This window comes from Stegodyphus dumicola, chromosome 7 (genome assembly GCF_044657685.1).
Source record: "Stegodyphus dumicola isolate Sdum_Otavi_A_Nest chromosome 7, ASM4465768v1".
Taxonomy (NCBI): Eukaryota; Metazoa; Arthropoda; class Arachnida; order Araneae; family Eresidae; genus Stegodyphus; species Stegodyphus dumicola.
Window position 1 is genome coordinate 25,150,538 of NC_140774.1, and position 27,697 is coordinate 25,178,234.

General features: G+C 31.2%; 2 protein-coding genes across 4 annotated transcripts in view; one reads left to right on the top strand and one right to left on the bottom strand.

The window, feature by feature from the left end:
- LOC118199888 (eukaryotic initiation factor 4A-I-like) overlaps positions 1-4,424 on the bottom strand; it is a 53,035-nt gene extending 48,611 nt beyond the window's left edge. Inside the window, exon 1 of the mRNA XM_035371752.2 lies at positions 4,124-4,424. Within this exon, the coding sequence (XP_035227643.1) occupies positions 4,124-4,149 (26 nt within the window). The 5' untranslated portion in view covers positions 4,150-4,424. The remainder of the gene's footprint in view (positions 1-4,123) is intronic.
- A 372-nt stretch (positions 4,425-4,796) lies between these two features.
- Positions 4,797-27,697, top strand: part of ArfGAP1 (ADP-ribosylation factor GTPase-activating protein 1) — a 66,307-nt gene continuing 43,406 nt past the window's right edge. For 2 of the 3 annotated variants that reach the window (XM_035371746.2, XM_035371747.2), the window contains exons 1-5: positions 4,797-4,932; positions 9,683-9,750; positions 15,903-16,012; positions 23,686-23,857; positions 26,699-26,883. In XM_035371746.2, coding sequence (XP_035227637.1) covers positions 9,691-9,750; positions 15,903-16,012; positions 23,686-23,857; positions 26,699-26,883 — 527 coding nt within the window. In that variant the 5' untranslated portion in view covers positions 4,797-4,932; positions 9,683-9,690. Of the gene's footprint in view, positions 4,933-9,682; positions 9,751-15,902; positions 16,013-23,685; positions 23,858-26,698; positions 26,884-27,697 lie in introns of those variants that run through there. The other variant, XM_085819981.1, reaches the window with a different exon arrangement.

Consider the following 27,697-nt stretch of genomic DNA (forward strand, 5'->3'; position numbering starts at 1 on the left):
GCGTTGTTCCTTAATCTTCGAATTGGATCCGGTTTATTATTTTTTGCAGACTGTAAGAGCAATTTTATAAAAGTAAACTTGAACTTTCGATTATGTCAAATAGAACTTCCGTTTCTGGAGCTCCCAAAGGATCATACAAAATGAAAGTATGTGTCTATGTCCATCAAACAAAAAGTGGAATTGCTGCAAAAAATGGATAAAGACATGAAGAATGTGACAGAGAGGTTAGTGAAAACGAAAAAATTTCGATTGACAAGTTAATCGGTATTCTCCGCACAGCAATTACAGGACTTGAACAGCGGAACTTTGTAACTGAACAAGAAATTGTGTCTGCTTATAGAATTAAAGAGAAAGTATTATCACATAAAACTAAGCAACCTAAAACAACTTGCATTGAAATAAATGTTTAATAAAGTAAACAAATAAATATTAAGCTTTTTTTTGTAAATTTTGATACCCTTTAGATTATAATTATTCTTTATTTCATAAATTAAGGTTTCATATTTTTAATTTTAGAATTTCTGCATGCCATCTTGCGAGATTTAAACCGATGATCTATAATCCGGAAAAATAGATAATCCGGAATCGCCGAAGTCCCGACGAGTCCGGATTAACGACTTTTGACTATATAAGTAAATACATATACAGTAGAAAGTCTTTAATCCGGACGTCCACAATCCAGAATTATCTATAATCCGGACCTCAAAGCTACAAATTTTCTGCACATGTGTAAACGCATACTGCATTTACACATGCACATAATACTGCATGCATGTTTAATGTATAACGGACAGCATAAGCTAGGCTAAAATTATCTATTTCAGTTCATGATGCAGATTGCATTGATCCTTAATCTTTTAACTGGATCTGGCTTATTATTTTTTGCAGACAGTTAGAGCAATTTTATAAAAAGTAAGCTTGAACTTATTATGTCAGAAAGAGTTTTCGATTCTGGAGCTGCCAAAGGATCTACAAAGCGAAAGCATGTTTCGATGCCCATCAAATAAAAAGTGGAATTGCTGCAAAAAATGGATAAAGGCATGAAGAAAGTTACGAAAAAATTTCAATTGACAAGTTAGTTGGTATTCTCCGCACAGCAATTACAGGACTTGAACAGCGGAACTTTGTAACTGAACAAGAAATTATGTCTGTTCATAGAATTAAAGAGAAAGTATTAGCACATAAAACGAAGCAACTTGAACAACTTACATTGAAAGAAATGTTTAATAAAATAAACAAATAAATATTAAGCTTTTTTTTTTTTTTTTTTTTTTTTGTAAATTTTGATACCCTTTAGATCATAATTGCTCTTTATTTCATAAATTACGGTTTCATATTTTTAATTTTAAAATTTCTGCATGCCATCTTACCAGATTTAAATTCATGATCTATAATCCGGAAAAGCCGAAGTCCCGATGAGTCCAGATTAAAGACTTTGTACTGTATATGTTTGTTTGTATACACACACACATATATATGCACATACATATTTTATTTTTATTACTGTTATTGTCATCTAAAATATTTTGCTGCAAAATCGCTAAAGGAAACATGAATCTAAACGCCATGCAATTTGCAGCAGAATGAAACAGAAAAAAACTAACTTGTAAAAAGGTTTATTGGTTAATCTTCGGATTATGGTAACTTGGGGATTTTTTGGTGAAAATTTGGCGACCAACCCTGCTACTGCAACCTGCTAGTTTTTTTTTTTTTTTTTTTGAGACCATTTTGTTTTCACGAAGTAAAGGCTTTTTTTTTTCTTAACATTTTTTCCAACAATCTGCTAGCCGAATTATGCTTTGCTAGCACTTTTATGGTGTTGGAACTTTTCATAGGATAGAGGGCGCTGTTGCGCCAAAGGAATTCTGTTTTTTTTTTTTACATTATGTAACTGTGGTTCGCCATTGCAATGTATGTGTATTGCTGTGATATATTTTGGTGCTTTCATTAAATATAAATGAAAGATATCGTCATGAATTTTTTGTATCCAAATCAAGATCAAATTTACCACTGATGCAAACTCGTTTAAACAAAATTAGCGTTCGAACAAGAATCGTCAAGTTATTACTAGCCTTTCGAACTACGCATTAGTATTGTTAATCGCTTCGTAACATATGGAACAAAAGTGCTTAATCATGATGAAGGTTAGATGCGAAATTGGGAGAAAGTGCAGAATCGCCCACTGCTTGTCGCATTTTTAAGAATTGCATATACACGGTATCCATGTACACGTCGACCTATTTTCACTTAAAAAAAATCCCAGAATTGCACAAAAGTGGCATTGTGCACACAGAGGCGTAGCTAGGGTTTTCAGCCCCCGGGGACAACTGAAGTTTTTGCGCCCCTTTCTGTGTGCCACGAATGGAAAACACTTCATTCTAAAATTTCGTACCATCAATATGGCACCCCTGGATGCTGCGCCCGGGGACAGATGTCCCCCTTTGCCCCACCCTAGCTACGCCACTGTGTGCACACTCTTGACTTTATCCATGTACACTGCTATAGTCCTAGCTAGTAACCTTTATCATCTTACCAAAATGTGGCCAAACTACCTGTTACCATATTCCAAAGATTAGCCGGTTTATTGATTGATTTTTCAGGATAAATACCTAATTAAAATATAAAATAATATTCAGGATAAATACCTTCTTTTTCTTCAGTAAAATATCACCAAAGTGCACAACTCTAGAAACCTAACTATTAAGGAAATTAGAACCAACTGCACATTACATATTTACATCTTTTACAAGAAGTGTAGAAGATGGTCTATCCCAATCCTGAAAAACTAGCCAGCTGGCTGTAAGAACCATGAAATCAAATAAAAATATTTGAAGAATCAGACTGAAAATCATCTATTCTTTCAGCAAACACTTTTAAATGCATTTTTGCTTTTATAATTTCAGCAATGAAAATACATAATCCAAAACAGCAAACTCATACATGCACATACCATATACACACTTGAGCACCGTATGGATTAGCACCTTTATATTTAACCATCATTTTACTGATCAGTGTTTTAGTTACCTCAAGTGCTTTTTGAGGGGAAGAGGAATTAAACTGTATTGGGATTGCGGAGTTTATAAATTGCTTCTTATTAATAAAGTAATACTTATTAGCCATAAAGATAGTTAAAATTTTAGTCACCACTGAGTTAACAACTTTTCATGGAGGTAGGAATAGTGAGCAAATACTAAGAATGTTTTCATGGAAGTCTGCAAAGAAAACTTTCTCATTCCATAACCCATCTTATTCAGTTGCTGGAAACTGAGCCTAGTATAAACTATTACATCCAGTAGTTTTATAACTAATTAGATGTCAGATGGTTTATAACTATTCAGCAAAATGCCTTCACAAAAATAGCAAATGTAGTCTAACTTGAACAGTATTATGACAAGAATTTAGAAGCAATTTTTGAAAAAGTTTATACCTAATATCAAGTAATAATGATTTTAATTTAAAAATATTTACCAAATGCATAAATTTCTTCTTTGCAAAAATTTAATGCAAATAATAATTACCATAAAAATTTTAACTTAAATGTATTAACCTTTTAAGTATATTTTCACCGCAACGCAAATTAAATTTTCAGCAATTTATTTAACAATATGTAAACTGTTAGATTTCAAATGCATAGCTTATAAACAATATGCTTTTCTTTTATTTTGAATAATTCTAAGTGATTCTCAGCTTAAGTTGCAATTCAAAGTATTATATATGAACTTTTCTAATAAAATTCAACAAGATAAAAATGTCAACATAAATACTATGTGCATTAAAAGGAAGCCCCATGAAAAATGAATCCCATGTAATAGTTCACTACAAATTTATTTTATAAAGTTGTATATTAAATTGCATTCACTCATATTATATAAAAGTTCATATTTAAAAACAGATGTTATTTAAAACAAATATTGATTTAGTAAAATTTCAAAAGAAGACATATTTATAATAATGTAGTAATGCAATGTCAAGTACCGGAAATTTATATTTGCAAAGTAAAACTTCCAAGATTTAATACCTGTAAGTGAAAACAGAAAAAAAAAGTTTTATATTATTTCATCGTCACATATGATGTTGATAAGTAATGTGAGACGATACCAGATGGAAATTATAACTATACCTTGAATCGTCGTATGCGTGAGACATATTCCCGTAAGTTAGGAATCTTGGCGTTGATAAAAGCAAACTTTTATAATAACACTACGTTTATCTTTTTGATGATTATGCAGCTGTGGCACGTGAACTTGTATGCTGCGCTTCGAAATTATCAGAGAATATAGTACAAAATTAATAGGATGCGTTTAATATCAACTACCGAAAACTTTACTAACGTATTTTCTACACTTTTTCGCAGACAATTCCTCGAAAATATTTCCGACGGAACAAACAACAGCTTCGCGCAATAGCGGCCTCTAGCGACTACTATATCTACCAACTGTTTTTTTTTTTTTTTTTTTATTATTAATTTAGAAAGCTGTAATCAAGAATTGCATCAAGAGTTTTAACAAACTTTTATGACAATCATTTATAAGTTTAACAATTTTTTAATTATTAATTGCTGCCAAAGAACTATTAAGTTTACTGCCAGAATTTTTTTAACTTACTCATAGCAAAATGTAAAATAATCGTTGTAAGATTGTAAAATAATCTCTTTTTTTTTTTTTTTCATTACTGCAAATTATTTATTTCGTCTTATTATTTATGAATATTTTACATAATATTAATATGAACACATATTTAAATGACACTTTAAACATAGTTTAGCAGCCGAATTTGTGTTATGCATATTTAAAGAATGGCAATACGAAAATTCTCTTTTTGCCGAACATGGTATGACAACTCATCGTTTGTCTTGATCTTCCAACATATTAATGTGTTTAGAAATTTTATAAATTAAAATTCAACGTAATAATTCCCCCAACAAATAAGGTAAAGTATATTTTACGTATTGTGATTTTTATATTATGTACAGTTTTACTATTTTGTCATTATTTGCAACAGGTGATAACATATGATGTTGACATAACAGATTTACGTAAATAATACTGCGATCTTCCTTCTTTTATAGCATATTACCCTTATGGCATAGAAGCTTTTGATAGATCTCTGACATGTTATTTTTATAGCAAAATTTCCATATTCTTTTCATTACTTTTAAAGTATATTATTTTTATATAAACAGTTTTTGCTATTACTTCGTAATATTAGTAACTTTTAATTTAAATTGGGAATCTGACAAAAAGAATCATGTTATAAATTGTCTTGATAACATACTTGTTTATATTATATCTATATATATGTGTGTGTGTGTGTTTTAAATTAAAATTTTTCTTTCTGACAGCCAGACATTTTCGTAACTTAATTGCGTTAATGGTGTTATTATTAAAGGAATAACCTTTCCTTTTATATGTTTTCACCCATCATTTTAAGCAATTATAACATTCTTAATTTTTTTTTCAAAATGCTCAAAAGTTAGTCTGCATATTAGTTTGTTTTGTTTAATTTATAATATTTATACATTCTCCATCTGGTTTTAAATTTAAGGTGGATAACATGTTTGGAGGGCACAAAATGTATATACATAATTCTGACTTTGGCTAATCTTCTGGTAGCCAATGCATCATGAAAAGTATCCTTTGTGAATGATTTTTGCTGCTACTTGGCAAACCTATATACCATTCTGACTTTGGCTAATCTTCAGGTGCCTGATACATCATGAAAAATTTCATCTGTAACTCTGATTATTGCAGTTATTTACCAACCATCATTCTGAATTCTTCTACAAAGATAAAATTTTTAACTTATGTCAAGATTAGCGAGATAGTGGAATAAAGGCAACATTACTCAAAATTCTTATGGAGCTAAAGATAAACTGCAGAAAATGAAGATCTGTTTAATGCCATTTTGAATGCAACCACCAAACAATATCCACTGGGAATCAAGAACCATATTATAATATTGAAAGGGCTAATAGATTGTTTGCAGTGCAGTAACGAATATTAGATAATTAATCAGTACCATGTGTTTTTAGCCACTAGTAGATGAATGAACTTTTATTGAGTATTGTAATTATAAATTAACAAAGCTTTCTTGCTTCCAGGAAAAAAATATCCTGAGCAACACAAAGTGAAATTAACTCGTAACAGATGTTGCTTAGATGAAGCATTGATATAATTATGCCTTTCAAAAAGATTTATAGTTGTTCCCAGATGAAAGATAATTTAGTTTATGATAAACCAGAATGTTATTGGAGAAAGTATCATGCATATTTTCTCAAAGTGATGAAGTTGCTGTATTGCAAAACGGTATTAACAATAAAGTGACATCTGTGGAAACAGTAACTGATGAGCTTACGAGTGGGACAATTATGCAAATCTGTATGATAAAAATGAGAATATCATAAAATATAATAAATGCCAGTGTCAAAAGAGATAAAAGTATGGTATTTACTTATTACCCACACACACATACTCCACCTAAGTCATGAACTCATTGCCAACTTTGAAGACAAATGTGTTTAAGTGTTTTTACATCTATTTAAATGATACAGCAATTGCCATCTACATTATTGCATTCACTTTAAGATTTGTATGAAGTGTGAATATGCTGTTGATAAATGATTGTTATTATATGAAAAAGAAACAAGAAATGATTGGTAATCATTCTTGGGAGCTGTTAAATATTAAGATGTAGAATTAGATCCAACCAAAGAAAGCTGCAAATAGAGGCTTCATTGTAGTATGCAGTAATTGAATTATAGAAGGCATATAGGCATGTGGATTATAGTCATTTTTCTTAGTGATGTGTGAAAGATCTTTAATTTGAAATCAGTATAGAAAATAATAGATCAGTGGATGTTTCATTTTCCTAGCTAATAGAAGTGTACTTGAAATAACAATAGTTATTATTAATGAATGACATTTCTTATGTAGAAAGGGATGAATTTCCCGCCTCTCAGACTCTAAATCATTCATCAAATCTGGTAAATCCAACAAATATTGTGCATTCATAATCTGTTGAATCTAATTAGCAGGCCTTTAAAAATGAAATTGAAAAGCATGAACATTAGTTGGAAGGTAAGGTGGCTTAGCTAGGTACTTCACATGGAAGAGGTAAAATGCTGTTTTATATACAAGTGTACTTTTACCATTTATATCTTGAAGATCTGTATTGATAAAAGATAATTAAATTCTTTAAATATCATGTAGCTTGAAGTAAAACTAAGTAAATTTATTTTCTTTAATTATGGCTTGGAAAGATAGTTTCCATTTTTAAATTATTCATTTAAAAATCTGCTCTCTGTAAAAAATAATATAAAGGATGTTAAGTGATGTGGTATCCAAACTTTGTAGCTTTTGCCCAAACAGCAACTTTTTAAATTAAGTTTTCTAATTCTTGTGACTCTGATTATGATTTTAGGTTACAGTAGACTTTAAGACGCTTCGTACACCCAGAGCCATGTAAAAATCAAAATATCAATCATATTCAAATGACTTTTTCAAACCAGGTACTCTTTCTGATCCAATGCTTCACATAGTGACCATCTGAACCTTTCTTCCTACAAACCCATTCAAATCCATCTAAACAGTTTTTACGTCGTTCGACTAGATGTATATGCTTCCTACATACAGGACACTTATAATGGTTACTAAGTAAACTTTCATTTACACACCAGTCCATTAAAGCTCTTTCCCCCTTTCGCTCCAAATCGTACAGAAACTTCAAATTAATCTTACTAATTTTGGCCATTCTACCATCTAAAGAATCAAACCAACACACACCACAAAAACACTTATAAACACATCCCATGATTCAAAATTTCCCAGAGTCATGCACCCGATTATGTCACAATAGGGTTTCCATAACATTGAACTACTCAGGCTACCATAAATGAAACAACAACTTGGCGATAAATGAAACAACAACTTCGCCATAATACAAGGAGTATCTTAAAGTCTACTCTACCCGGGGTGCACAATGCAAAGTTTGTACAATTTTTGGATTTTTTTTAAGTGAAAATAGGTCGGCGTGTACATGGATAAAGTCAAGAGTGCACAATGCCATTTTTGTGCAATTCAGGAATTTTTTTTTTTTTTTTAAGTGAAAATAAGTCAATGTGTACATGGATACTGAGTTTGTGCAATTCTTTGTCTTGTTATTTTGGCTTTGTATAACAGCGATTTTTGCTGCAAAATTCGCCGTTATGCAAGTCAAAATAATAAGACAAAGAATTGAACAAACTCTGTATCCATGTACCGCCAAAAATCGCTAAGTTTTGCCGAGGGATACTCTGAAATATACTTTTACCTGGTTTTAAATCATTGTTGCCATTATTATGAACATTGCATTAATATTCCATAATAATACGAAGTTAATGTTTTATGTTTTTAATGGGTAGCTAGATATGATTGACAGACCAGCATTCAAATGATCCCAAATGTGTCATAGTCTGTTTTTTCTTAGATTATTCTGTAAATATAATCTAAGAAAAAACTTGTTTAGTAAAACTTGAAATATTTGATATAGATATACCCAAGAACATTTTTATTATTTATTTGTTTGTTTGTATGAAAAGTTTCATATCTAGATAAGGACAGATATCCAGTAAGTCTTTGGTTTATGTGAACTGTTATTAGTTTACAACGTGTAAAACATAATGTTAGCAGCAGCTGCAAGGATTATTCCAATAAATTATCTGACAGATTTTTAAGACTCCATTTCAGCCAAAAATATGTGATCAAACAAATCAATGTTAAAATTATTCTGCCATCCAGAACAAGAATGTAAAACTCATTGATGTGTTGAAAGATCCAGCTAACTCGTAACTGTACCTGTGCTGCACCTTGAGTCTCCACCAATTATAAAAATTGTGGTTCTAGGTGAATATTTTAACGAGGTGAAAATTAAGCTTCATTAAATTGGCTGACACTGCTAATGCTCTTCATAATATGTTAAAAATCATATCTTGATGTTTATAAGTTAGATGGAAATGTTTCTTATTGTGTAGATAAAACAAATATAAACTTTAAAAACATGCTTGATAATGGAGCTATTTGAAGAAGAGAAGGAGATGTAAATTTAGAAACTATGATCATAAAAATGCATGAGTACTTTATGGTGTTGGCAAAAAGAAGTGAAGAATTGAAACTGTATGTAGAAAGGCTGGATGTTGCTCATTATATGTCATCTAGTTAGCCTTTTTACTAACATCACCTGTGGACAGGTTGATAAAAATGGTCAGTTTTTGCATTTCCAAGATGGTTCATTTTTCTGATAGTTGAAAATTAGTAACTATGTTTGGAATTTTTCTTTTTGCTGCATATATTTTCAACTATATTTATGGTAACTGTATGAAAATTAAGGACATGGTTTTTGTGCAAAATTTACGAAGTAATTAAAGTGCTTTTCTCTATTGTTACGTTATCTTGTCATGGTTTTTCTAATTGGTTTTTGTGTAAAATGTATTAAGTAATTAAAATGATTTATCTCTTGTTTCATTATCTTGTCACATCTTTGCCGTTCCATTTTATGGAGACAGCTAGGTATGATAGCATTCGTGATAATGTTTCTTGTAAAGAAGTTAATTTATTTGCACATATGAATATCATACTGAATTGAATTTTTTCAATCGCAATTATGTTTCATCACTTTTTTAAATTGTGTGTATATATATATTTAGATTTTGGAATGGCAAGCCCTCGTACAAAGCGGGTTCTTCAAGAACTTAGAACCAAAGATGAAAACAATGTAAGGATAAACTTTAAATATTCTACTTTATAGACTTTTATTTATACAGAATATTTAAACTGAATTTTCAAGAATGAAATGTTTTCTGTGTCTAGTTAAAGGAATTTATATAAGAAATATATTTTTTATTGTATGTTTTTATATTATTGAAATTGTCATTTTGATCCTGAATCGCAAATTTAACAGATTTCCCTAAATATTTGGAGAAATATGTGCAAATGTTGCTGCATTGTCATTCCAAGTGCTAATATTTTGTTATTTTTAGCACTTTTGTAGTCACAATAACCTGTAACCTTTAGTGATATAATATTTTAAATGGGCAGTCCTGAATTCTGTTTTGCCTTATAAGTCCTTTGCTGTGCAACCCTTTTTGTTTTAAAATGGCTAACAGATGAAATGAAGAACTTTAAGAAATAATACAAAGTTGCAAACTAATCTAAGTCTCCCTTATGGGGAAATTATGGGTAACTTTTCTGTATGATTACCAAAAGCAAATATGCCCATTTGAAGAAATTAAGAAGAAACTTTGAAACCATATTTAACCCAGCATTACTTGTGCAGGGTATGAGATACCCACCTCCGTGAATTTTTTAATGTTCTTTCGTAACCTTTTTTGGGAAATGGATAAGTCTTTGTGTAGCTGTCTCTAATGTCATAACCTTGAAGGAGAAGAATCATGGGCCCGAATTCTGAAAATGGTTCTCCGGATATCGCCTCGACAGGTATATTATATCCTGCATGAGTATTTGTGTCGTAGTTCTGAGTATGCGAACAAGCTTTCAAATTGTTCTTCCGATATGGCATGTTATCACAGTTATGATGAAGAAATGGCATATTTGAGAAATGTATTGGATATTGTATCTTCAGATGAATAATTATTGTTGGAACCATAATAAAAAATAAAAGAGAGATTCCTCCAATGTTTTTTAATTCAAAGAAGAGAGAGATTTACTCCTCCATGTTTGGTTTTCAAAAAGACACAATAATTGTCTCGCATTCACTCAAGAAAAATAAGAATGCTCTTCTACTTTCAACTATGTATAATGATGATGCAAAAGACTCATCTATAGAGAATAAAAAAAAACCTGAAATAATAACTTTCTACAGTTTCTCTAAAGGAGCAATTGACATTGTAGGCAAAACTTCTGCCACATAGTCAATGGCTAGGAACCCTAATCGTTTTCCCATGGCAATATTTTTAGCACTGTTGAACGTTGCTGCAATAAATGCTTGAATTATTTTGTTATGTACTAAAAAAACCACCTACTGAATATCGAACGAGGCGATCATTTTTGATATACAGTCAAAAGTCGTTAATTCGGACACCCATAATCTGGAATGATCTATAATCCAAACCTCAAAGCTACAAATTTTCTGCGCATGCGTCGCGTTCACGCATGCGCACAGGCGTTTAAGAGTGTGCGTAAGACCTTTATGGCTGCGAATATGTTTGTGCGCATGTGCGTTTAATGTGTAACGGAGGTATAAGCTAAGCTAAAATTATCTAATTCAGTTAATGTTGCAGATTGTGTTGTTCCTTAATCTTCGAATTGGATCCGGCTTATTATTTTTTGCAGACTGTTAGAGCAATTTCATAAAAGTAAGCTTGAACTTTCGATTATGTCAAATAGAATTTCCGATATATATTTACTAATATGTAATTTGTATCTACAAAGCGAAAGTATGTTTCGAAATCCGAAATCTGTTTATCAATTTCACGTCGCGGATTAGAAGTTGATCTGTCAGCACTATCCTTATCTTCAGGGCAGATGTTTTTATTTTATTTGGCTTATAATTCCTTACTAAGTGTAGTATTTCATCTCGATGTACTCCATCTTTGATATGATTTAAATCAAGTTCCTCGTCATTATAATTCGCTTCCGATAGTGAAGAAAGTGACCCAGAGGTTATTGAAAATGAAAACATTTCGATTGACAAATTAGTCGGTATTCTCAACATAGCAATTATAGGACTTGAACAGCGAACTTTGTAACTAAACAAGAAATTATGTCTGTTTAATAGAATTAAAGAGAAAGTATTATCACATGAAACGAAGCAACTTGCATTGAAAGAAATGTTTAATAAATAAACAAATAAATATTAAGCTTTTTCTTTTTGTGAATTTTGATACCCTTTAGATCATAATTGTTCTTTATTTCATAAATTACGGTTTCATATTTTTAATTTTGTAATTTCTGCATGCCATCTTACCAGATTTAAACTGATGATCGATAATCCGGAATCGCCGAAGTCCCGACGAGTCCGGATTAACGACTTTTAACTTTGGGATTCCAACTTTCAGAAGAATACAAGAAAAATAGAAGCTAACAAGCGATACTTCCATGAAACTTAAAAGAAAAACTAGGATCCAATGGAGACATCGCACCACCTACAAAGAAGGCCAAAGTAATATCTAAAAGATTCGCTGAATGCCCTAATAGAAAAAGACAGAAAAACTAAATTTATTTGTGAAAGGTGTGGCAAACATATACGTATGGAGCGCATGGCATGTATTTGCAGAAAATATGCAAAATAAATATAAGTAGCATGATTAAAAAGTTTTACAACTGTAGTCATCTTTTTAATTTTTTTTTAATGTTTCGTGTATGGATTTTATAGTAGGAAATATACTGAATCACCCTTATGTATAACATACCCTGCACGAGTAACACCGTTCCTTTTTGTCGTGCGTGTAATGCTGGGTTAATAAGTTTTCATTTTGTAAGTAGTTTAGCAGAACTAGCTTCCTGTGAGTATCATATAAACATAGGTGTCACTTTGTGCATAAAAATACCATACTGATGGTTTTTTTTTATTCAGCAAGTTGATCTAATTATTTTATATGTTCAGACCTTTATGTATGGGAACTGGGCTGAACATGCATTCCATTTTGAATAGACTGGTAAAAATATATTTCAGGGTACCTCTTGGCGAAAATGGAGAATTTTTTGGCACCATTCCTGTTTACATCTCACGCCCTCCCCAGTGAAATGGCATCCAAAACATAATTGAAACAAAAAGTATATAATGTCAATAAAAATGCATTTTAAATCAAACAAGGAAATAACATGAGGGAAACATGATATGTAATGTACACAATATGAAAAGGAAATATTGACTTACCTTATTTTAAAATTTTGGTTTCTTCGGTATGTAAGACACACAGAATGCCTTGACAGCATCCAAAAACTATTTAAAATTATCTAAACTAGAATCTGTATACTGCCATTGCCACATAAATTCAGAAAAGTAAAAATGATAAATATTCTCTGTACTGCCGGACTGATGCGGTACTGCGATGACATTTCTTTCGAAAATCTCTCTTTATTTGACCCCACATACCTTCCATAGCATTGATATGAGCTCCGGTTTCCAAATCCTTAAATCTCGCCACATAATTTACTGAGAGGTGAACGAAGCCATTTAAATCTTCATTTACACACCAGTCAATCAATGTTTTCTTTCCCAATCGTTCTAAAGTGTTCAGAAACTTCATATTAATCATACCACCTGGAGGCATTTTATGGTGTAAAGCACAAAATAAGCAACGTACTTCCTAACCGACATCCAATACATAAATAAACCCTTACAAATATTTTCCCATCAGTCAAATTCCCGCAATAACACAACCAATCATGTCATAATTGGGTTACATTAAACTACAGTACAAAGTCCGTAATCTGGACATCCATTATCTGGAATGATCTATAATCAGGACCTCAAAGCCACAAACTTTTTTTTTTTTTTTTTTTTTTGTATGCTTTACGCATGTGCATTTAATGTTTCGCATACACGTTTAGCACAAAAAACGAAGCAACTTAAACAACTTGCATTGAAAGAAATGTTTAATAAAGTAAACAAATAAATGTTAAGCTTTTTTTTTTTTTTTTTTTTTATACTCTTTAGATCATAATTGCTCTTCATGCACATAATGTGTTTAATGTTACGCATGCGCGTTTAACACAAACGAAGCAAACAACTTACATTGAAAGAAATGTTTAATAGATCATAATTGCTCTGTATTTCATAAATTATGGTTTAATATTTTTAATTGTATAATTTCTGCATGCCATCTTACCAGATTTAAATTGATGATCTATAATCTGGAAAAACCCCTAATCCGGAATCGCCGAAGTCCCGACGAGTCCAGATTATGGACTTTGTGCTGTACTCAGGTTGCCATAAATGAAACAACAATTTACTGATAATCCAAGGGTACTCTAAAATATAGGCTAATCAAGAGACAAAGCCCTTTTTTATTGCCATCTCATCATGTTAGTATAAATCCTCATTTCTATAAATATTTCCAAATTCTTCATAATCAAATAGTAGGTTATAACCCGTAAATAAACGTGTGTCAGTGGTATGCAATGAAGATGTTGATTGTACAAGATATTCAGAGAAGGTATATTTCTCTAGATGCATGATGATGCCCATCAAAGATGGAAAAGTATATGTTAATAGCATTTTCACATCGTAGGGATTGCAAAATGTGTTATGAAGTTTTAATTTTTATACTTTTGCTGTTTATACTGTATGCATCTCTACACTTTATACTGTCTACACCTTGTACTTTTTTATCTTTTTTGTGTTACATTTAATGGCCATGAATTAAAAATATCAAAGAGGTAAAACCGCAATCTTAAAAAGGAAGGACTCAAATTAGTTATATTTTGTACAAATAAATTAAAAGTCGTGTATCTCCATTGTAATATACATTTTTCTACTGCTTCTGAAGCTATGGTTTCCGTCGCTTTTGGGTATTAGATAAAATAGTTTGTTATATAAATTTAAATCAATAATATTTAGAATAAATTCATATAAAAATATGTACAATGTGAATACAAAGATATGTTATTACTCTCTTCTTCAGCATAACAGTCTCGTAGGAGTTAAATGAAGAATTAATTTAATTGGGTACTATTCGGTTTCGAGGGCCGTAAAAAATCGCCAAACTATTGTTGATGCCAGTGCTGCCAAAAGTAATTGCGGCAACCCTAACGCAAGAAAGGAAGTATAATAGTAAACAATTATCTAAATATTGATGTTTTAATTTAGATGAACGTTTAATTTCATATAATATTTCGCTGCCGAGTTATCGCTAAAGCATAATGTCATCTCGTTGGTTGTTCAAATATAATTTTCTATAATGAATGATGCCTTTTCTTTGAAAACATTTTCGGTAAAGTGCAGAATCGCCCGCTTATTTCTTTGCCGCTTTTTACAAGGGTAAAAACAATTGGAATTTTGTCAATTTTCTTTTACTTTTTAAGTGACAATAGGTCGATGTGTACATAGATAAAGTCAAGGGTGTGCGCAGTGCCACTTTTATGCAATTCTGGGATTTTTTTTTAAGTGAAAATAAGTCGATGTGTACATGGATACCAAGTATGTGCAATTCTTAAAAACGCGTCAAGCAGTGGGTGATTCTGCACTTTACCCAAAATTCTATCGCAGACTTTTCATCATAGGCAAGTCCCAAATTGTTAAATCCATAGGATATCAAAAAAGGAATTAAAAATTAAACTAGTATTTCAATGGCGTCTTAAGAAATATAGAACTATATAAACTTGCGCAATCTGAAATCAGCGCGTACGCGAGATTTGGCACGCTGTTAAATGGGCGTGTTTGCTAGATTTGGCGCTTTCGCGCATACTTTTTCGCTACAATTTTTTTACGGCTCTCGAAACCGAATAGTACCTTTAATTGTAATATTTTTAATAAGAGTTTCTTTTATGTGTCCTACCGATTATGAAATTTGGTACTTTTCTGTCATTAGGACTGGATTCAGAAATGTATGTGTTCATGTATGCATGTGTACATATGCATAATATGTGTGTGTGTACACTCATGTATTCATATATACACACATATAGATGTGCATGCATACATACATACATTTCTGAATCCAGTCCTGATAACAGAAGAGCACTTGAAATTCTTCTGGCCGCGTTTTTCCCTCCAAAATAATGGTCAGCTTGTTTAAAGCATCATGAACTTTTTGTATAAATATTTATAACTTTCTCTTCAGAATGCTATTTTTAATTTTTATTTACTGCTGCTCATCTGTTTCTTTCTAAAAATGAAAAAAAGAAAAAAAAATATGTGTCCATGTGTTAGTAGTGTTAATGCATTTCCCTTTTTTCTCCCAGAATTGCTTTGAATGTGGTTCTCATAATCCCCAGTGGGTTAGTGTAACATATGGGATCTGGATATGTTTAGATTGTTCTGGTAAGCACCGAGGATTAGGTGTGCATTTAAGGTAAGAACTAAATTAATGCTGTTGTTCTATTTTTTCCCTGCCTGCATGCACTATTATTTTAATAAAATATATTATTATATATCATTTTCACTTATCTGCAATGACTTCTCTATTTATTTCATTAACCGTTTGTGTGGCCGGATGCCTAAATTACTTACTTATCTTAAAAAAGAAATTCTGTACAATGATTTCATAAAGTCCACATAGTGTAATTCATAAAAATACTTAATAGTTCAAGAAGGGCATCTTATGATTTAAATTTTAAATGCATTTTTATTTAAATCAGATTAAGAAGTAGAAAAACTATTGTTGTTAAGAGCTGTGTTTATTGCTTAGTTTGTTAATCCATAACAGACTGATTAAATTTAAAAATCAGTTATCTTATGCTTTGCAGGGTTGCCACGCTACCTGGAAAACCGGGAAAAGTCAGGGAATTCGAAAATTGACCAAAATATTCAGGGAAAAGTCAGGGAATTTAAGTATTTTTGTCAAAATCTGGAAAAGTCAGGGAAGTTCATACAACGATGCCGCCAAAAAAAGCGATTTTTGCGCCGACGTCGGAAGAGATAACTTTTTTGGCGAATTATGTATCACGTGAGTGTCATTCGGGTAGCTGGCATAGAGCCAATTTTCGCAGCTCCAATTTGATTGTCTTTTAGAAAGGCAAAGCAACTTTCCCGCAACTTTTGGTTTCCAGTATTCTCGAGAATCGCATGTGCAGTGCATGAACTAAAGAAAGTACCTGTTCTCGTAAAAAACAAAATGGGTTTAATCCTAGTATACGGTACCATGGAGGTTAGAATCAAAGAATATGTATTGTAAAGAAGGAAAACCTCTCTGCAACAGACGTGGCTCCGTTCCATCATAGAGGGAAACAGCTGTGCATGTCTGATATATCTGTCGCCGAAGCTCGAAACCGGTGTCGAAGTTCGAAGGTCACGTTATCAAGAGTTCATAAAATGAATATCGTTTAAAATTTCTTGAACGACTTGCGCTAAAAAGACGTGCCACGCACGTCGAGATGCTTTTGTCTCAAACCGTGAGCGACGTGAACACCACGTCGATAAGCATTTATCGCAAAAATGAAAATAACGTGGTGCACACGTCGCCTAACAACGAGATTGTTTATTTCTCGAGTTACAGATCTGGATTGCACTCGCAGATGCGGAGCGGCGTAAATGAGACACTTTACCGCTTGTTATATTGTAGCGCACGGCACCGCAACCGTGAAGTTTAGTCTTAGCGCAAGTGGTTAAACTCTAAAGGAAAAGAAAATATTTTTTGGCGCAAGTAAATTAATTCACGGATTAGTTATTTTCAGGGGGAAAAAAAACTACGAAAATCCGTTTTTAAAATTATTGCGTGGATTTTTCACAATAATTTTAAAAACGGATTTTTGTAGTTTTCTTTTTGTCAAAGAGCGTTTCTTTTTAACACGTGTTTCTCAATTTCCTGTACACAGCGCGAAGAGAGAAATTCTGGCCGCCAGGTTCCGTCGCCAAATCCCTTGGCAAATTTTCCCTCCGCATTCTAACGGCGTAATAGCATTTTACTTGTATGGAACCTTTTCTTCTTTACATAGACGTTCTTTGTTTAGAATAATAATGGGATTTGGCGACATCATGATGCGCAGTAAACGGGTCATTTTGGTCTTGGCGACAATTTTCAAAATCGTGCCAAAGCCTTACCGTATACTAGAATTTTACCGCAAAATCTTTTTAAACCTTTTTTTTTTTTTCTTTTTAATAAATACCTTGCCATTTTACAGTAAAATAAAAAAATAGTAATCAGTCATCTAGGCTAGCCATGTAATATAACTATATTCGCTAAAATATCGTTGATTATTCTAATTCAATTTTTAAGTAATTATTTTTATGTTATTCATATAATTTAATGTTGCTTCTTCCCTCTAAATTTATTTATTATTAGTAAATAATATTTCCAAATTTCAGGAAATTTTCTCTGGCATAATCCTAAAATTAATTATAGCAGTATGATGACATACCGTCACGGAATTTAATGCACATATTTTTTCCTTATGTATGCTGCAAAATAAATATGAAATACCTCAATTTATTAAAATAGATTTCTTTCTTTCGTTTAGCTGCAGAATGTCTGCAAAAAAAGCCTTATTTTATTCCAGATTGGGAAGATTCTAATCTCAATCTTCAGTGGAGAAAACAACAACTGTTATAATTATATTTTTGTTTTCAAGTGTTAAGGTGCCTTTTAAGAACATACCTCACGCAAATTAAATTTACCTAAAATCTAACCTAACTATTTAGCATTGCGTTGTGATTTATAAGGACCGGATTAGCCTCGTGTTGAACTGGTGATGATCATGAGTAATAATTAAATAAAACATACATTTGTTATCCAATGTATATATCTTAAATTTTATTAAGTTTTTTAAGTGGAAAACTAAACAAAATTATCAAACAAAGTATACCAAGAATAATTAAGAATAAATGTCCTCTGGGATTTATTGAATAATTAAGTGAATTTGCTACACAATATAAGTAATACCATAATTAATTTACCTCTTAGCACAGCCAACGTACATTACGCGGATAGACTGGAATTTTCTTGAAACACACCTGGAAAACCTGGAAAAGTCAGGGAATTTCATTCTCCTGTTTGAGTGGCAACCCTGGCTTTGCCAAATGGCAACATATTAGCTCTGGAAAATAATAGTATTTTATTTCAGGCAGTGACAGCACATTACTTTTAAAGAGTTGAATTTATTAAAACTTCATGGCAATCATACATTTTGCCATATGTAATACTGTGGCATGCTGGAGATAAAAATGTTTTATTTTGAATAATGTTGACATTGCTCATATTTCAATTTTTAAATTTGCACTTCAGGGTGTACATGTTCAGGTGGAGGATTATATATATTGAAAATATGGTGGCTCTGAGTGCCTCATTTACCCACAATGTGAGGAAGGTACATACAGATCCTTCATTATGTAATAATAGAGATTTAATATAATGTATTTACATTTGTTTCGTCTGGTTGAAAGGCATGCTTCATGTAAAGAAAATTTAAATACATTTTTTAATTTTTTGTATCTTTGAAAGAATGAACTTTTCCTTGAAATTTAAAATGCATAAAATTTCAATTTGTTGATATTTCAATAAAATAAGTTCTGTAGAATGAAACTACAGAATTATGATAAACTAAAATGACAGTAGTCTTACATTATTGTGTAATTTCATGAGCACTTTTTCATTAAAGCTATGGTCTACATTTTTGGCACCATATTAGCAGATTTTTGTACATTTCTTTCCTCATGCCTTTGGTTCAATACTAGGTAAAATGGGATGATTGGGATTTACAATAAGGAACATTAATTTCAGGACAAAAGCCCATTTTAGAGGAAGAATCTGGCTTACTTTTTTTTTTTTTTTTTTCCCCCCTTCCTTTTGCGAATAAGTTCCACAGTTAGAATGAACTATCAAAAAATTTATTCATGCCTTTCTTATGTACAATCAATCAATAGTCAATATAATCACAATGCAAACAGCTATTGCATTATGATTATTCAAAGCAAGCTTTATTTTGAAAACTCAGTAGATGTTAATGCCTGCCATCATAAGCAAATGAATCGTATGGCAGTATGATAGACAAATGTTTGATCCTACAAACCACACTTGTCTTTGGACATCCTTTTCTTTCTCGCATGATCAAAGTCTTCATAGCCATTTCAATTTCGATTCGCGTTTTAATTTCATGCAGGATTCTTCAGAGATAATTTTTGTTTGTAAGATGTCTTTGTTTGTAGGATGTCTGAAGGAACAGGATAGTTGCTTCTTCGTGTCATGGCAAATTAAAAAGACATAAAATCTTATGTAGATACGATTTAAAAAGAAAATGTTTTTGATTATTTGAAGCCCTTTCCAAAAAAAGGTGACTAATTTTTCACCAAGCTATTGTAGGAAAGCAGCAACCATTTTGAAAATGGCAACACACTAAAAATTCATTAAAAGAGCAATGAATGAATAAAATTAAAAGAGCAAGCAACATCCAAAAGTAAAATGCTTAACTTTTCAACAAACCCTTATGTAATTTTTTTGGACTTTTGTTCTTACCATGTACTTAGTGATTTGTCTTTAATAAAGAAAAACGTCATTAATAAAGAAAAGCATAAGAGAATTGCCTAAATTTGTTTCACTGTTAGTTGTTGCTTTCCCCATATGTATTTGATCTGTTTTTGCTTAAAAAATCATCAGAAGATTGCACTGGTTTTGATCCATAAAATTTGATCATTTAAGATGTACAACTTCACGGAATGCAAATTTTTGCATTCTAGACTGTTGAATGATATGGCATATTTGAGAAGAAATACAATGTTTTCTTTTTCATCAGACTCCACAATCTCATTACAATTCTTTGCAAAAAGGCAATACACTCAAAAACAAACACTAATCAGAAAAATCAAAGTTGAATTTGAAGATGAAAATCTGCATTCATCTGCTTCACTTATGCACATGCATTGGTTGCTACATAAATACATTCTGGTGATATCTTAGCTTGCCTGTTTTGACGACGTAGTGCATTGCCTCATAAATACTTTTCAAGAAAATCCAGATATCAGAAAGGACCAGCAATTATTAAAGAAAAAACTGGGATCACAGCAATGGCTGTAAAGATAATTATCGCTAGGAAAAAAGGCCACACCTGACATCAAGGAAATATGATACAACAAAAAAGTGACATGTCTTTATCATGACAGTGAATGGAAAAGTATCATTTTTTGTACTTTTTTATTGGGCCTTGGCAAGATAGACAAAATGGCATTGGTGCACTTTGGATATTAGAACATAATAATTGGATAATGAACAGCCATGGAAAACACGATGAAACTTTTAATCTATGCATGTTTCAGAAAAATGTGATTTGTTGTCAGTTGTTGCATATAAATATTAAGTAAATTTATTATATACATATAAATATTAAGTATATAATATATAATAGTAATATGTTGCATATAAATATTAAGTAAATTTCTTGTTTATATGAGACAATGAACTGGATGGGATAATGTGCTCATGCAATTTTGCTTCTGTCACAAAAGTTAACCGCCCCCCCCCCCAAAAAAAAAAAAGAAAAGAAAAAGAAAAAAAAAATTTTGCCTTCTAAGAAATGTTCTTAAAGTTAAAATTTTTTGTATAAATCCTTCTTCCTTTTCTAATGAGATTTCTTGTAATTAATATTGATTTATAAAAATATAAAATTACCATTTAAAAAAAAAACTTCTAGGTTGAATTAATTATTTTCAGTTCTAGGACAATAATAATAATAAACATGAAAAATTGATAAAGTTCCAGGATCTAAAATAAGTCACAGTAGAATTCTTTTAAAAAATTTGGGAGGGGAGAAGAGGGCCAAAATGATATAGACTACTTCTACAGAGCAGAATGCTTTTGCTTTTATCTCAGTTTCATTGTTTCAATGAATTAGATTCTGTCAACGTAACTGAGTGCATCAAATCAAAAACTAATTAACTAATATATATATATAACATTTATTAAATTGTTTCAAAAGAATAAATGAATTTAAATACAAATTTTATTATTTCTTTGTGCCATTGCTGCAATAAATGAAATTTAAATCGCAGTCCTAAAACGTCGTCGTCGAAAATAAAGCAGTTCAAAAACTTCGCAGTTTAAAAATATCGTGATAAAAAATAAAGTATCTACAAATCATCGCATGACGATTAACTTTTCAGACATGCTTTTCGCAGATATGCTTTAATAACTGTAAATGGATATTCCTGTAATGATTGAGCGCAAGATGGAAAGAAGGATAATTTTTACTTTCATATTTTTTATTAACTAATAAATTTTTGCTGAGAAAATAAGAAGGAAACTTAAGCATAGAAAATTAATACAGTCAAAAGTCGTTAATCCGGACTCGTCGGGACTTCGGCGATTCCGGATTATCGATTTTTCCGGATTATGGATGATCAGTTTAAATCTCGTAAGATGGCATGCAGAAATTCTAAAATTAAAAATATGAAACCGTAATTTATGAAATAAAGAACAATTATGATCTAAAGGGTATCAAAATTTCCAAAAAGAAAAAGCTTAATATTTATTTGTTTACTTTGTTAAACATTTCTTTCAATGTAAGTTGTTTAAGTTTTGCTTCATTTCATGTGATAATACTTTCTCTTTAATTCTATTAAACAGACATAATTTCTTGTTCAGTTACAAAGTTCAGCTGTTCAAGTCCTATAATTGCTGTGTCGAGAACACCGACTAATTTGTCAATCGAAATTTTTTCGTTTTCAATAACCTCTGTCACTTTCTTCGCTATCGGAAGCGAATTATAATGACGAGAAACTTGTTTTAAATCATATCAAAGACGGAGCATATTGAGATGAAATACTACATTTGGTAAGGAATTATAAGCCAAATAAAATAAAAGCATCTGCGCGGAAGATAAGGATAGTGCTGACGGATCAACTTCCAATTCATTACGCGCCCGGCGTTCCCCCTGCCGAGCAGCGTGAAATTGATAAACAGATTTCGGATTTCAAAACATACTTTTGCTTTAGATCCTTTACATATTAACAGATATATATTGGAAATTCTGTTTGATATAATCGAAAGTTTAAGCTTACTTTTATAAAATTGCTCTTACAGTCTGCAAAAAATAATAAGCCAGATCCAATTTGAAAATTAAGGAACAACGCAATCATCAACATTAACTGAAATAGATAATTAGATAATTTTAGCTTATACGTCCATTATACATAAAACGCGCACGCGAAAACGTATTCTGCACTTGCGCACACTCATATGCGCAGTCGTAAAAGGTCTTACGTGCACGCGTAAACACCTATGCGCATGTGTCAATGCGGCGCATGCGCAGAAAGTTTTTAGTTTTGAGGTTTGGATTATAGATCATTCCGAATTATGGGTGTCCGAATTAACGACTTTTGACTGTACAACTTATAGCACTTAATAGAATTTTAAACCGACATGGTTAACTAACAAAGGTCATCAATAAATCATTTTTGTAAAGTCTTTACTGGTAATTTTTCATGAAAAGTATAAGTTGCATTTAATTATCTATGCTTAAGTTTCCTTCTTACTTTTTCAGCAAAAATTTATTAGTTAATTAAAAAAATGTGAAAGTAAAAATTATCCTTCTTTACATCTTGCGCTCATAAATCATTATGGGAATATCCATTCACAATTATTAAAACCTGAAAAAAGCATGTCTGCGATGTTATCGTCATGCAATCATTTGTAGATACTTTATTTTTTACCACGATGTTTTTAAACTGCAAAGTTTTTTAACCGCTTTAGTTTCAATGACGATGTTTTAGAACTGCAATGTTTTGTAGCACGACGTTTTCGCCTTGCGTTGTTTTCTCCGCGACGTTTTCGTCTGCAATGTTTTTGCCGCGATGTTATCGGCGGACACCATTAAACACATTTTATTTACTAAATTGATTCGTTTCAAGCAGTCTGGGATATTTGCAAAACTAATTTCCCAGACTATGCCAGGTATCGATCTGTTCTTGTGATGGAATAATTGATCGTTGTTTGTAAGTGTAGTCACACATTATTGGGATTTACTCAACAAGTGTACTCTCTGCATTTTATGTTAAAATTTATGATGTATTCTATGCTAACTTGTTTGTGTGCAATTTTAGCTTTGTTAGATCTGTCTCAATGGACAAATGGAAAGATATTGAATTAGAAAAAATGAAGGTTGGTGGAAATAGAAAAGCAAAGCAATTTTTGGAAAGTCAACCTGATTATAACCATAAAATGCCTTTGAAGGACAAATATAATACCCGTGCAGCTGCTTTGTATAGAGATAAGGTAATGTAAAATGCCTTTGCTGCTGATATTATAAGATTTTAATTGTTAGCTTTGTGTTAATTCAATATTTATAGTTGAAATGAGTACTATAGTTCTAAATGCATTTTTCCCTGCATAATTAAATTTCTTATGTAATTAAAAAGTCTAGTTTTTAGGTTTATAAACTTGAGAACATTTTCCTTGCCTTGCCTTTCTCAATAATAGTTGTTTTTTGAAAAGCTGTGTAAAGATCAAAAGAACAAGTACTTAATTTATGCAAGTGAAAGAAATGGTGATCAGAGACATATGGGAGATGAAGTAAAAATTTAGCATCATCAAGTAGCTTTTCCAGAATAATTCTGTCACTATCATGAAGAAGAATAGGACTTTTTATGTTATCTAATGCTGGCTATTTATCTCTCAACCTTAAATAACTTCTAATTTATTAATATGTAACTATTCTGTGATAAATCTTACCATAATAATACTAGAATCATCTTGAAATCGTAATCTGTAATGAATTAGACCTGTGACAGGTAACAAAACTACAGTAAATATTTTATTACTATAGATATTTTATTTGTAAGCAATTTTTCATGCATTTCTAGTCAAGCCTTTAATAACTCAATTGCTATTCATTACATTTAAGGAATACTGCTAATGCTGAATATCTGTATATTTGTTTGGTGAAATTATAAGTTCAATATGTTCTGAGTATAAACAGAATCCCTATTTCCTCAAAAATTTGAGTCCAAGAACACGCATATCTGTTTTTAGCGTTACATAAACTGTGTACTTATATACATAAACAGTAAATATTCATTTTTCAATACAAAATTTAGGAATTTAAATAAATTATAACTGTAATACTTTCAAATACTCACCAGGCATTATTGTATTGGAATAAATTTTTAGTTTTTTTCATATGCTCAGATAATTCATTTAAAATTCTGGACTAATTTACAGATGCTCACATTTGTTTTTGGACACTTGTATTTGTTGTTTCTATTTGTAAATCTCAGTTACTAAATATTAGCAAAATGACAAATACTTTTCTTTCACATGTAGTATTGATGTTCTGTTTTTAAACCTGCTCATTTTGATAAAAGTTAATCAAAATTTGTTTGAGGAAATAAAATATAAAATGTTCTGAAAATGAACTCGCATAAGGATTCAAACACTTTAAATAAACAGTTTGTATTTAACAAAAACATTAAAATAACAGGACATTCGGTATTTCCTTTAGCTAAAATTATACTTTTCATGCATTTTTTTCTAGATTCAAGTAATTTTTTTCATGTAAGCATATTTTATTTGTTTCAATCCTACATAAGAATTACTTTTAATAGAGCTTTCAAAGAAATATCATGTTTTCTTATTCTTTTCTCCATCTTACTTCATATATGTTCCATAGGATTTAAGTCCAGGTATTATGGAGAAGTTTTGATAATTTCAAAACAGTTTTTTAATACTCACAAGCAAGCATTTAGGGCTGTATGTTTACGATCATTATCCTGATAGAACCTAAATATATTTTGCATCAGATGCTTTCATTTATGCATTAAGAATATTTATATACAGTCAAAAGTCTTTAATCCAGACGTCCATAATTCAGAATGATCTATGACCCGGACCTCAAAGCTACAAACTTTCTGCGCATGCATAAACACTAAATGCGTTTACGCATAATACCTTTATGCATGCGCATTTAATGTATAACGGACGGTATAAGCTAAGCTCTAATTATCTATTTCAGTTAATGTTGCAGATTGTGTTGTTCCTTAATCTTCGAATTGGATCCGACTTATTGTTTTTCGCAGACTGTGAGAGCAATTTTATAAAAGTAAGCTTGAACTTATTATGTCAGAAAGAGTTTTCGATTCTGGACCTGCCAAAGGATCTACAAAGCAAAAGCATGTTTCGATGTCCATCAAACAAAAAGTGGAAATGATGCAAAAAATGGATAGAGGCATATCCTTTGTTTCTCTAACCATTCCGAAATCTGTTTATCAATTTCACGCTGCTCTAGGGGGGGGAGAACGTAGCGGCGCACAATGAACTGGATGTTGATCTGTCAGCACTATCCTTATCTTCAGGGCAGATTTTATTATTTTATTCACTTTATAATTCCTTACTAAATTTAGTATTTCATCTTGATGTACTCCATCTTTGATATGATTTAAATCAAATTCCTCGTTATTATAAATATCACGAATACACATCAAATAGTTTTCTGGTTGCAATTTTCTAATTTTGACTATGCATAATGTATGCTTTACGCATGCGCATGTTGAAAGAAATCTTTAATAAAGTAAACAAATAAATATGAAGCTTTTTGGGGTAAATTTTGATACGCTTTAGATCATAATTGCTCTTTATTTCATAAATTACGGTTTCATATTTTTAATTTTATAATTTCTGCATGACATCTTACCAGATTTAAATTAATGATCTATAATCCGGAATTGCCGAAGTCCCGACGAGTCCGGATTAACGACTTTTGACTGTACTGAGTTGGAACAACAGGAATAACTTTTAGAAATTTTCAAATGAAAGTTTAACAAAGAACTTAATTTCAAAGGAAAGAAGTCCGGATTAAAGACTTTTGACTGTACTTATATTTTACTAAATTATACTATTTTTTATATGATACTTTATTAATTTTTTTAACTTTTTCAAATTATATTTAACTTTAATGTTTGTGAAATTCAGTATGTGTATTTGTATTTGTTTTTAGTTTTTATAGATATCAGTCCCACTCCCTTTAAAGTTTGGAGAAATTTTGGTTTTTAATTTGTAAAAGTATGGATTTACACTTTGTTGTCAATTTAAGTATTTATTTATTGTATTTTTTAACTTTAGATCAGTACGGAAGCTCAAGGAAAACCATGGTCTATTGAAACTTCATCTGCAAAGAACTATTCTGCTAACAGTATGACCAAAAGTTCTTCAAGCAGCAGTTTGAAATCCTATAATTATTCTAATGATTATTCTTCATCTCGATATCAAGGTGAAGAGTGGGATAATTTTAGCTCTGGATATCAGAGGTTAGTTTTTTATTTTTGATATGCTGTTTACATATTTCATTTTAAAATGTCTGTCAATGTGTAATTTATTCTTTTTATTTGGCACAATTGGTTTATTTTCTGCATCCTTTGTATGTACTAAAGTTTTTAACAGTCTTGATATGTTAAGACACTTTTCCCCCAAATATCATAGAAATATAGGTGTTCAAATAAATGAAGTGCCAATATGGAAATTCTGCCGCCATAAAAATTATTGCAGCAATATAATGAATAAATACTTGGGTTTATGCTGTTATGTTAACATAACACCATAAACCCGAGTAATCATGCTGTGTTGTTGATTGATACATATGAGCTGTGTGCATGATTTATCATCATTTGACCAGAGGTAAGGAATAAGATCTGGAAGGATGAAGGATCTGGAAGGAAGAAATGTAATCTCATGAGTTTTTATGTCAATAATTGCAAGAATATGTGTGGAATATGTCAATTTAAAGTCAAATCATTAGTGCCTTGAATAAATGAGTGCCTCTATTTGGAGGGAGAAGAGGATTGTCGGTACCTGGGAAGGATGGTATTCATTTAGAAGGAAAAAAAAAATTTCAAATCACATCCCATTTCGATTCTAGGGCTGCTCAAACTCTTAGTTAATGCCCTACTCGGTATACACTACATTCCATGAGATTTACTAATCATCAATAAATGTATATTGTCATTATTACACCAGGTAACACAGCTTACATGGGAAATCCTTGTCATTAATTCACTGATGACAGTTGGTTTTTTGCTTGATCAAAACATTCAGATTTTCAGTTGTTTGGTGTACAGATCTCTG